The sequence below is a fragment of the Oryzias melastigma genome, linkage group LG21 (assembly GCF_002922805.2).
Source record: "Oryzias melastigma strain HK-1 linkage group LG21, ASM292280v2, whole genome shotgun sequence".
In the NCBI taxonomy this organism is placed as follows: Eukaryota; Metazoa; Chordata; class Actinopteri; order Beloniformes; family Adrianichthyidae; genus Oryzias; species Oryzias melastigma.
Window position 1 is genome coordinate 24,905,251 of NC_050532.1, and position 12,506 is coordinate 24,917,756.

Consider the following 12,506-nt stretch of genomic DNA (forward strand, 5'->3'; position numbering starts at 1 on the left):
CTCGCGGGTTAGAGGCTGCAGCAGAAGACGAGTGAATCATCTTCTGAGACGGTCGTCTCCTTTCACGGATCATCAAACACCGGATGAGACAGACGTTTATCTTTAGGATCTTGTTTTATGGAAACTCAAGTAATCGTCCAGAAATTCTGTTTGGAGTGGAATTTATTTTAGGAGACAGAAAACAACAAATAAATGAAAGTTCAGTTAAATTTAGGGTCTTTCTAAAGAAGTCTGAACATAATTCTAAACTCCTGCATTGCTGGCTCATCGACTGCATGTGAGAACTGGACTGAGTGACTGTGACATCATTCATATAAAATGGTTTACTTCTGGCTCCAACCAATAAAGCACACGTGTTAAAGTCAAGGCCCGGGGGCCGGATCCGGCCCTCCAGATCATTTTGTTTTATTGTTATTAATGACCCGATGTTATCTTTTGCTCATTTGTATAATTTTGACAAAATATGCTTTTATGAAGAATAAAATATTGAAAGTTGATTTATTCTGGAATAATATTCCTGCCTTTTTATTATTCATAATTATTTTAAAAGTTACAGTTTTAATAATTGGCATTTTCCTATCATTTTGGACTATTTTAGCATTTACGTAGATTTTTTTCGCTATTATTTTTAGCTAATATTTCAGCTACGTGCTAGCTGTTTTGGCTAATTTAGTTTTACTTTGTGGGATATTATAAAGTTTAGCTATTTTTTTTAGCTACATGCTAGCTATTTTGGCTAACCAAAGTTTTCTTTGTTTCTTTTTTAGGCTAATTTGCCATTTAGCCAATAATTTAGCTGGCTATCAACTTTAGCATTTCAGCATCTTCAGCAGCCAAATTCAGCTTACAGCATTCACACTAGCATTATCGTAGGTAATGCTATTTATATAGTTCATAATTATGCTAAACAAATTACAGTTTTAAAGTTTTAAATTGTAGTCAAAGGTTAAATCTGTCAAAGGTTTTGAGGCTCCACCCCCTTTTATGTATTTATAAGGGATAACACCCAAAGAGGTGTGCTTTATCAGAAATTAATGGACAATGTGTTATTTTCTGATAATGCACACCTTGCTGGGCATTATCCCACTTATACTATAGTCAATTGCAAAAAAGTATTTAATCAACTTTTAGTACTTCAATCTACAATCATTTTAAGGTTTAAATCACTAATTCATCGAGTGATTTTGTGTCTATCTGATGCTAAATTGTGCTAAAAATGCCAATTTGTCTGCTGTATTTTATTTCCATGGGAATAAATAAATAAAATGTTTACAGTTTGCAAGTTAAACATTAGCATGGCAAATTAACACAAAATACTAAATGATCTGAAGAAAGCAACAGATTTAACAAAACCCCTACATGATCATTAGTGTTATATTTACTTCATTATATCTAAAAATATATTTGTAAACTGATTATTCTGTTTTAACCAAAATATTCACTATTGCCATGAGTTTCATGTAGCCAAAGATAAAAAATGAAAATGTTTCTATTTTTGTCAGGACTCACTCAGCCATGTCCTCTGCAGACCACCAGAGGGAGCCATCTCCTGAGTTTTAACCAGCCTCTCTCCTTCACTCCAACTCCCAGCAGCCTTTGCTCCAGCCTTCTCCTTGCACAGCTGCTCATCATCATCATCAGACTCACCAGCATATATACTCACTCCAGGCCACAGTTCATTGTGAAGTCTTGATCCTGTTTACAGTCAGTCTGAGCAATCCTCCTAGTTCCCTAGTCTCTGTGTTTTTGACCCATGCCTGTTAATACTTTTTCCTGCCTTGCCTCTGAGATTTTGACCCTTGCCTGCCCTTTGACGCCGACTATGTCTTGCCCTTGTTCAGTGAAATTAAACCGTCTGCACATGGATCCAAACGTCTCAGCCGTTACAATTTTCTTCTGCTAAACAAATTAATGAGTAAAATTCTGCTGCTAAAATCTTTCATGCAAATGTAATAAAGTTAAACATTTTTGCATCTGCAACCAAAATGTAATGTTGTTTTTATAAAGAAAACATGTAAAATCTGTGATAAAATTGTAAAAAAAACAATATTAAATAATACAACAATGAGGTAAAATATGTTGTATTGAACTTTGGGCTAAATAAAAATCTTTAAAAATAAATAATAAATGTTTTTTGTCAGTTAAGTTTAAAGTTAATCAATTTTTTTGTACAAAAAAATTCTTTTGAAAACGTTTATTTATTTATTGCATTTATTATAATTTTTTTTGGTCCTTAAAAATCTTAAAATCAGTTGAAGAAATGACTATGCTTTAAAAGTGGTTTAAAAATATATTCAATTTCATTTTATAATTCATTTAAAATCATTTATGTTGTTTTTAATCAAAAGTATATTTTTCTTTGATCTTGCATAGCTATATGAAAAAAACTGCAGCATATTTAGAATTTACATGAAATTTTAACATTTTTATTTTAATATAGGAGCAAAATCAAAGTAAAACAACAGAAAAGGACAATATTAGAGAAGTCTGGAGTTGAGAGGAATTGTGTTTTTATTGTTATGCAGTGATTTGTCTTGTCATGTGAAAGGATGTCCACTAGGTGGCAGCAGCACACAGTTAAAGAGCAGAGCTGCAGTCAGAGCTCTGAAGCTAGTGGGTGGAAAGAAACTGTTCATTCTTGGACAATAAAAGTCAAATTTTCACTAAAATATTTAAAAATTGTCTGAGCTGAAAACCTTCAGGCTGAACATCTGCAAGTATTATTGAAAGGGTTCCACAAAAAGTTTATAATATACTTATTTTCTTTCATTTATTTCAAAGTTTAAAGCTGAATTTTATTTTGTATTTTTAACATAATTCTTCATCAGGAAAATCAGACTAAGACATAAAAGTAAATTACCTTCTCCATTAAAAAGTAAAAATACATTGTGTTCATGCAGTTTAAATATAAAATTCACAACTCAACATTTTCAAAAGCAATTTTGTTCCAAGAAAAATGTTATTTACACATCACACTTATGTCCAAGTATAAGTAAAACCCCCCTAAAAACCACCTTTCTCTTAAAAGTCGGTGCTTTGATTATTATTGAAAGTCTCATCAAAGATGGAAAAATCTAATCTTTGAACACTATGACCTTAAGAGACAGAGGTCAAACGATCAATAGTGAAGCCCCGCCCTTTAGAGGCTGCAAAAGTGCGGAGAATAACAAGATTACTTTTATTGCATTTAGTTGTGCTTTTTTGCGTGTTGATATATCATGTTCAATCTATTGTTTTTGTCAAATCTACTAATTTTCTGCTATGTTCACATTTTTAACACAAGGCTCTACAGGTAATTTATCACATTGTTTTATCTAATCAATTTAATTTGTTAGTTAATTTTGTTTATCTAGTGCCATAAACTTGAAAAGAACATCAGAGATCAGATATTGCATTAACTCGTTAAACATTTAAAAGCAAAGTAACAGTAATAATAATAAAAACATTTAGTAAAAAAATATTAATGAATAGGACTAAAAAAAACAGTGGATTTTAAATCCAAAAACATGTTTATTTTTGGCATAACGTTACTTGTCACTGGGAGTCAATGGTATATTGCTCAATTCTAAAAAAAAAAGATTATTGCTCAATTCTGAAACCAGCCTCCAGTGGTCACCTGAGGAACTGCAACATTTGGTACCCCTCTGTTGATTGGAGGACTAATTTGCAGGAAATTAAGCATTTATTTTGGCACTTATTTTTGCAAATTAGTTCAATTGCGATCGTCATTTATTTTATTTATTTTTGGGGGGAAAACATACAAAATGTCTTCAATGTAACGTAGTTAGCGTAGCCATTTATGGCTAACTCATCATCACTCATTTATTTTATAGCTGTCTTCAAATTTCTTCAACTGATGCAGAATTAAGAAATAATTTCATATTTTAACTTAGTAGGCTATATTTTTTCTGGTTTCTTTTTAAGCTAGCTGTTTATTTTCGCTAACGTGAGATTTATTGGGTAATTTAGCAACATTTGATTGTTTAACATTTGTTGCTCTGTAGCCTTGTAATAATAATGTAGTGTTTAGTAAATAATAAATTATATTAGTGGCAGTTTTATTTTTTGGTATTTTATTTTTCAGGCTAACTAGCGACTTACGTTATTAAGCTAACATTTTTAGCACTTTTGTGTATTTTGAGCTGTAAACACATTATTTAACGTTACAAAATTAGTTTTTAGAAAAAAGGGGCTTTTAAAGATTATGCTTCCATTTTTAAAAAGTATTTTATGGCTTCATTTTGCTTCTTCTTTCGACAAAAATGTTGTGTTTTGTAGTTTTCTGGATGTTTTTCAGCATCAAACTGCTTTTCGCGGGTTTTTTTGGTTAAAACACTTATTTTGTGAATAATAAGTGATTTTAATTCGTCAGATTGAGGCGCTGAAAGCGCGCTGCCAGGAAAAGGTCAATTGGGAGCGACGGAGAGTCGGAGGGAGGAGGGAGGCAGAGAGACCCTGGCGGACAGCAGCGGAGAGAGAGGTTGGACCGGGAACAATAGAGAGGAACGAAGCCAGCAAACAAGCCGCGAGGCGACGCGGAGAAAGACGCCGCGCGAGGCTGATGGAGGCAGAGGAGCGCGTGCGGAGGGCACGTGAGGAATAACCGGGCTCCCCCGCCTTTCTTTTGTCCTTTCTTTTGTCGGTGGATTGTATCGAACCGGATTCCGGTATGAACCCCGCAGAAGCGGCCGAGGAGGCGCCCAGCGACCCCGACACGGATGCCTTCTACAAAACAGGTAAGAACCGTCCCGCCGGGCCCGGAAGCATCCCGGTCGGGGGTTCAAGTCCGCGGCTCCGAAAGCCGGATGAGATTTAAAGAAAGGTGCAGAAAGGAGACCCGCTCCCCCCCTGCCCGAGAGGGAGGCGGCACGCTGAAGGCTGAGGCTGTTTTTTCCACGTTCGGGGAGCGCGCGCGCGCTGGATGCTCCTCACAAAAGCAGCTGAGGATGCGTCCCGCATTCGAGCAGGAAAACGGGGATTGTGTCCGAACGCAGAGTGGGAGGAAGAGGAGGAGGAGGAGAGTGTGCGTGAGGATGCGTGGAGGTGATGATGGAGCGCGCGGGGTCAGTTGATCAGCTGTTTCCTGTAAAGACTCTGCTGGAGCCTCCAGATGAGGGCTGGCCATGACAGGAACAAGCTCAGAATGTCAGTCTATGAGGGAAAGGTTCAACTTTGATGTCAGAAATCCAGACCCAGAGACCCAAATACTCAACAAAAATCAGATTTGACACATTTAATACTCAAAAGACAAATAAAATGTGTTTGTTTTTGGACAAATGTGCAAAAATCCTCAAGATTACCTCATCCATTTTGATCTTTTATCATTGGTGTCTGTATTCAGATGGTCAGAACTTTTGATTTGAAGACAAAAAAGCAACAAAAATATCTGTTAAATATGTCAAAATTCAGTCAAATATGATTAAATATGCTGCATTTGATCATATTCATCAGCAAAAGGTTTATATTAAAATATGTTTAAATGATTCATAAAACAGACGTAAAAATAAGTAAATCAGGATAAGTATCACTAATTCTGTTTAAAAACATTAAAATTAATGAGTAATGTATTTATAAAGCTCGTTTTATTCATTCAAATAAATAAAAGCTTCAAGAAAATTCAAATTATATAACTTTTATTTTGAAAGATCTGCTAAAAGCTAATTTAGCTAGCATTGACGTTGCTGTTGTTCACTTTTCGGTAAATCCCGTCAGGTGTCTCCACAGCACATTTAGTTTGGCAGAGAATTTTACGCCGGATGCCCTTCCTGATAATACCCTGTATTTTACCCGGGCTAGGGACCGGCACAGGCAGTCCCAGACCTGGGACCCCTTATGGTTACATAGTTTTGCCCGAGCACCCACACTGGATGAAGGTCATCACACATCCTAGGAATCGAACCCTGATTTCTCGTTCTTTCAGCAAACTGAGCCTGGAGTAAGGAGTAAAACACAACATTAAGAACAACACAGATTAGAATACAAATATTCTAGTTTATGTTGTACTTTTTAAATATGCGTTAATTCCCGTTCATGCTCAGCACTTTGACTGACTCATCACAGCATTTCAATCAGACTGAGGTTTCTAATTTTCTGAGTTATTCTAGAGTCGCTGCATTGAGGAGGATCATCGATGTTTCAGACTGAAGCGTCTTTTTCAGGGTCTTCTGTCCTGAACTTCAACATCTCAGATGTGGATTTAGGATTTAGAGTCTGAGATGAAGCTCTTCCAGCTTTTTAGGTTTTTCTCAGTTTGACCTTGAACTGAACTAATCTGGATCTCCATCGGTTTGTGATCCTCCGACATTTTAAGGTTAGCTTTAAACCTGATGAATGCTGGGAAGTTTCGGCAAAACAAGTCCAAACCACTGATGATAAAGTAAAAACTAAAATTAGCTACTTTCCTAATAAGTAAAAAGAAAAAACTCCGCTTAACCCTTTACTGTAACTCTTCGACTGTTTACACAATCAATATAAATCCAAAGATTCTTATGCGGAAAAAGGAAATATTCAACATTTTGCTAACGTAAAGGTAGAAAACTTTACAAGCTAAAGCTCCACTGTTGACACTCTTTAGAATACGACCGTTTACACAATAAATGTAAATCATCTGATACTGACGGGGACAGAAATAGTTTTGCAACACTTTATTAACGTAAAGTTACTGAATTTTACTTACTTTACGTTAATTTTACTAGCATAAAGTTAGTGAACTTGACCAATGTAGTGTCGCAAATCGGTGCAAAGCTAAAGCTCCACTGTTGACACTCTTTGAAATATCAGAACTCTTCGACCGTTAACGTAAATCAGCTGATTCTGACGCAAAGAAAAGTAATTATACAACACTTTATTAACATAAAGTTAGTAAACTTTACTAATATCTAGTGTTCCGTATCAGTGCAAAGCCGCTTTTCTCTGCATCCGAATTGGTTTGAAAAACGTTAAATTGAAGTTGAAAAGTTAAGGTAGTTCAAACCGTGTGTAATGTTTAGCAGATGTTGGTGAAAGCTCGTGTATTAAAGGGTTAGGTAAGGGATAATGTCCGACGACGATAACATGTTGGATAATGTCTAATGAAGTGTGACATTATCCCTTTTCTATTTCGTGGAATCAGCCGTCTTCAGCTTCGTGTCGGACAGTTCAGGCTTCCATGGTGTGCATTAATTTCTAATAATGCACACTTCTAAGGACATTATCCCACTTATAGCATAGCTTGTGAAATAAATGAATATTCCATTGCTTGTAGTCATTTATTCTTGCTATTTTTCTCGGTTTCGACTACGACTGCAGCGGCGAAAGAAAGCGATATAACAGCTGATTGTCACAACAGGTTAAATAAAGTATCAGTTCAGAGAGAAAGTTCACCTCTTACTTCTGGTTTTTGTCCAGATGATGACGAAAAGTTTGTGTTAAAGATACAGCGCAGTGATACAAAACATTTGGGCGTTTTTCTTTTTTTAGATGTTCATTATCACTTTTAATCCACACCCAGCAGCCAATCAGAATTGAGTATTCATCCGGACCATGATATAAGGAAGGTTAGATAGCCACAAACGCTGATAAAAATGCTACATTGGGTAAAGAGAGGACAAGTAAAGAAAGCTGACTGATATGCTGAATAGAATTTTCCAAAAACAATTAATTAAAAAAATGTTAAAAACCTGAATAATAGTAATCAGTGCTAATCTCTTAAATTTTACACCAAAAATGCGAATATTATATCAAATAATTTAAAAACAGGAGCTTCAAAATGTACATTAAATATAGAACAATCCTAAATGCTACTAGAGCTGTCTTTATAAATTCGATCTAAGCTTAATAGATCAATAATAGATCCATAAAAATAGAGATCGATCTAATGCATAATGCTGAAGTCCGCTAGCTTGATGCTAACGTATAATGCGATTTCCCATAGGATGGCTAATGCTAACGCTCGGTAAATGAACATCTTTATGAACTCACTCTTATTTTTTTTAAAGTAGACATTTGTGGTCTAAAACTGTTTTTTGGTCATATTTTCTTCTTCTTCTGGCATTAGGTGTAATTTTATAGCGCAATCGCCACCTAGTGGCCAATCTGAAACGCCCTCCAGGAGAGGCTAGTACGATACCCAGCCCTAAATCCTACATTAGTTCTGGAATTTCTAAGATGGAAGATGTGGAATAACATCTAGCGCTAAAAAATACATAGCTAAAAATGCTACCTTAAGGCTAATTTTTGAATTGGTTAAACAGCTTTTTTAATGCTAATGCTGCTAATGCTAAGTGAAATGCAACATTGACAGAAAAAGTAAAACAAAATAATTTTATTTGAAAACATGATTCTAAAAATTCTGAAAGCACAAAACTAACTGTAAGATTATCTAAACAATTAGCTCAAAAAGCCAAAAATTGGCATTAAAGCTCTTTTTAATAAGATTAATAAAAAACAACTTCCCAAATATCAAATTGAATATGAGAAAGTTTTAAAGTTTGTTTTAAGTTTAACATATTTCTTTTATTTAAAATAGCTAGCTGTCTTATGTAACTTTTAATTTGAGCTAAAATGGAAAAGTTAAACAATTCTAAAAGTGTATTACAAACAAATACTAAAACCTTCTCCAAAGCTAGTCAAAAACAATCTGTACTAGCTTATAGCTTTAGCTGCTAACATGCTAATTACCTCCATTTGTTCATACTTGGTTTCTGTCATCCCTTGTTCTCTGATGAATCTCTATTGTGGTCTTCAGTCGGTTCTTTTTGGAAAAAAATATTGTTTCCAATTAAATGAAGCTTCTGCAGAGACTAAAAAAAGGCAGGAAATCAGAATGAGTCAAGCTTTGAAACACGCCCTCCAACAGGAAGATGCAGTTCGGTGCTATGCTAATCAGCCGTTTATAAATAGTTTAATTATCAGGCGGAAACAGGAAGTGACACACGTTCATATCTACAAGGAAGCAATCAGGGAGCTTTTATGGAACTACTCACGGCAGCTGCCTGTCAGGAGACGCTGACAGAACTCTCATTTTCTGATAAAAAAGTGGAGGATCTGCTCTGTTTTGGTGCTTTGGTTGGAAGCAGGTAATTTTCAGCAGCTGCTCTGATAAGAATGGAAGAAGCTCCTTCAGAATCAGGTCTGAAAGGGATTCAGTTGGAGCCGCTTGTCATCTGTCAATTTTTTGACGCGAGATTCAATCCCAGAGCGAGTTCTCAGAATTTTTCTGCAGGTGGAAGTAAAGTGAGTGCTCGCTGTGCAATTAGAGATCATTATCTCAGTTAATCTGCTGAGAGGGTGACTACTGGTCTCCATGGAGATGCTTAGTAAAGATACAGTCTGGCTCAGATCTGGGATCTGCAGTGTTTTATGCTACGCTTCACCTTCTATACACCTAGAACACACGTCAAATATGACATTTGTGCCAAATCCGAATTCTTCCCCTACTTTTAGCCCTCCAAATGGACAGTGTCTTCAAATTCAGACGTCACTACCTCTCGATGTCATTATTAATCGCCGGTCATCTATGTTTTTTAAGCAAAATATATCTTAAAAAAATGCATAAACTTAAAAAAATGAATATATTTTGTCATTACTAAAACAAAAAAACAATTTTTTTAGACATCTATTTTATGATTACTTTTATCTATGTTGGTTTTCAACATTTCTTTGGTCAAAATAAAGTAACAAATTTATGAGTTTCCTGGTCAAATACTTGAGAAATCAGCGGGTGAGGCAGCGGCAGCCCCTGCCTCTCCTGTGCCTCACACACTGAATGCAACTGATGCATACGCTGTACTTTTTCAGTCTTTTTATCATCACAAGTCTCTTTACTTTTAATTACTTCATTTTTCTATCTCTCACCATCTGGTTGATTACATTGGTCCCACTTCGTGATCCATTTAGTCTTGTTATCCGCTAAAAATGTGCTTTAGAAATACTCTAGATGACACCGCGGCTACAGAATAATAGTTAGCGGTAGCAGGTCAAGTGCAGCTGTCCAGTTACTCTTTACTATTGTTTAGCATCATTTTCTAAACAGAATTATGTCTAAAACTGAGTAATCTGTGGAGATATGTCACCCTGTCACTCTTAATAGAGACAGAGAGACTTTTAAAACTGAAGAAAGAAAAGGAAGACTTCTACAAACAGGTTATTGATGTGTTTCTACAGAAGGAGCACTACACAGACTTCATTTATATGTAAAAGTAAGTCAATAATAACAATTTTGGTGATTTTTTTTCTACGCTACACCTTGTAAACAGAAGAAAAGTGTTGAAATTAATTTCAATCAAATGGTGAATGAGCTGCTCTGTAAGGTTCAGATGTTCGTAAATCTGACATCAGTGCCTCACTAGCCACAAACCTCACTGGTTAACGCGTAGCTGCCGTGCTCAGAAAGACAAAAAGCTTTATTGATCCTAAGGAAAACTGGTGAAAATACGTAACATCCATTTACAACTTTAAAAAGTCACGCTAAACAAAGTCTTTACGAACATTAAATGTGAACTTCTATGCTTCCATGTGAAGAAATGCGTTTCTCCTCTGTGGCACACAGATCACCCTATTGGTGGAGGGATAAACAGTCAAAATACCCATATGTTACAATTTCGGACACCCGTATCCCTTCAGTTTCCCCTACAATTAGAATGGTAGGGAAAAGCCGGAGGCATAAGGGAAGAATTCAGATTCCGTCGGGGTACTAACTGCAATTATTTATTTCTCCAAAACGATTAATTTTCAATTGGTCGACATTTCTGTGAACTAAGGAGGACTTCATCCATTTGTATCTACCAAATCGCAGTCCTTGATTGGTCTAAGTTTTTCCTAACTTTCAGTGTGCATTCAATCGCCATGTTTTGTACGTAGATTCCAAAAATAGTCTTAAAAATGTGCATAGCAACACACAAACATGAGAGTTTTGAACATTTACGTAGACTTTTAATTGAAAACAGTCATTTCACCACAGAAACCATAAAACCAGAAAAACAAGAAGGTGTTTATTGAGTCATCTGAACATCTTCAGACGCCCCAATCCTGTCCTGGACCAGAGTTGTCCAAACAGAGAATCCATATTTTCGTCTCTGAACAGAAGTAGAGGTTTCTGACAAATGAATGAAATTAGAAGATGCTAAATACTTTTTTTTATTTTACAGACCATGTGACAAAATACAAGCAACTAAATACAGAGATTTTTCTCAGAATCTAAAATAACGATAACCACAATGTGTAAAAACTCACTAAACCTGCACCAGTGACAACGATACATCCACCTGTGCAGCCAGTCTTTAGCATAAGTCATATTTCAAGAAATTAGTTCATGTACTTTAATGGATATAGACCCCAAATGAATCAGCTTTTATTCTCCGATAACTAAAAGGCTTCACTTAAGTAGCTTACCGTATTTTTAGGACCTTAAGTTGCATCTGAAAACTCAACAGTGCGCCTTATGTATGAATTCTAGTTGTTTTTATTGACCAGGGACTAGTTTTCTGTGGTACATGGTGCTCAAAAATCTGTCCAGATGTTGTAGTAGGACATTGGTAAATGATGAATTGTTGGAGCATTGTGGGTACTGTAGTCTGGGGGAGTGATAGATGCTGTGGTTCAACATAATAAAATAAAGTGAAAGAGTGAGTTTAGTGTTATAGCTGTGAGGAGTTCACTCGAAAAACTGTCCATCTGGCCCCTCTAGGCATTCTGGGTAGTGTAGTCTTACATCATCTGCCTGTTTTACTTTGCTTAATGGGTTCTGTAATCTGGTGTGGCTTATGTATGAAAAAAAAATAGTTTGATCTCCTTGTATTGATACAGACTGTAGTACCCATAATGCTCCAATAATCCATCAAGCGGCTTCGTCGTTTACCAAAGTCGCACTAAAACAATTGGACAGATTTTGTATGAAACAGAAAATACGCCAGTAAACACAACCAGAATTCAAAAGTAAGACGCACTGTAAAAAATGCAATAAAAGCAAAAGAAAAACACAAATGGTGTGACATTAAAGGTTGTGGGTGATTCTGTTTCGGGTTTTTTCTCTTCCACGAGGTCAAAACGTCAATACCTGCCTCAGGGCTGAAAACATGTTTTTATGGGTTTAATGTGTGAGTAACAATACTTTTTCTAGACAGATTTAACTCTGGGTTTAAGGGACTTGTACTTAAATTCGGCACACAAAACCCAATAACAGGAGCTATGTTGAATAATATAAACTACAGAAATGTAAAACTAAACATGTGTTTTTACCTAGATAATGTAAAAAGAGGCACATTTGTACGTCTGTGTTGGGCTGTGTAAACGAAGGGATCGGATCTGTCTTAAAGTGTTTCAGTTTTCTGTATCCTCCCCCTTATTGATGCCCAGACTCTCATATCAAGGCCAAAAGGCCATATTGTAATTGCTTGGATTACTGTTATTGCTTCTTAGAGATTTCAGAATGAGTGTGTGGGGGAGTCTAGAGAACATACAATAACACAAGGCCAGGGATTGTTGTGGTAAAAAAAAGCGATGTCAGCAGCTTCCTGCAGCAGACAATG

At 35.9% G+C, this 12,506-nt stretch overlaps 1 protein-coding gene across 3 annotated transcripts in view; it reads left to right on the plus strand.

Annotated features, from left to right (window-relative positions):
* The first annotated feature begins 4,284 nt into the window (after nt 1-4,284).
* The window catches only part of kalrna (kalirin RhoGEF kinase a), a 122,298-nt gene continuing 114,076 nt past the window's right edge, over nt 4,285-12,506 (plus strand). For 2 of the 3 annotated variants that reach the window (XM_024286764.2, XM_024286765.2), the window contains exon 1: nt 4,285-4,736. In XM_024286764.2, the coding sequence (XP_024142532.1) occupies nt 4,670-4,736 (67 nt within the window). In that variant the 5' untranslated portion in view covers nt 4,285-4,669. The remainder of the gene's footprint in view (nt 4,737-12,506) is intronic. The other variant, XM_024286766.2, reaches the window with a different exon arrangement.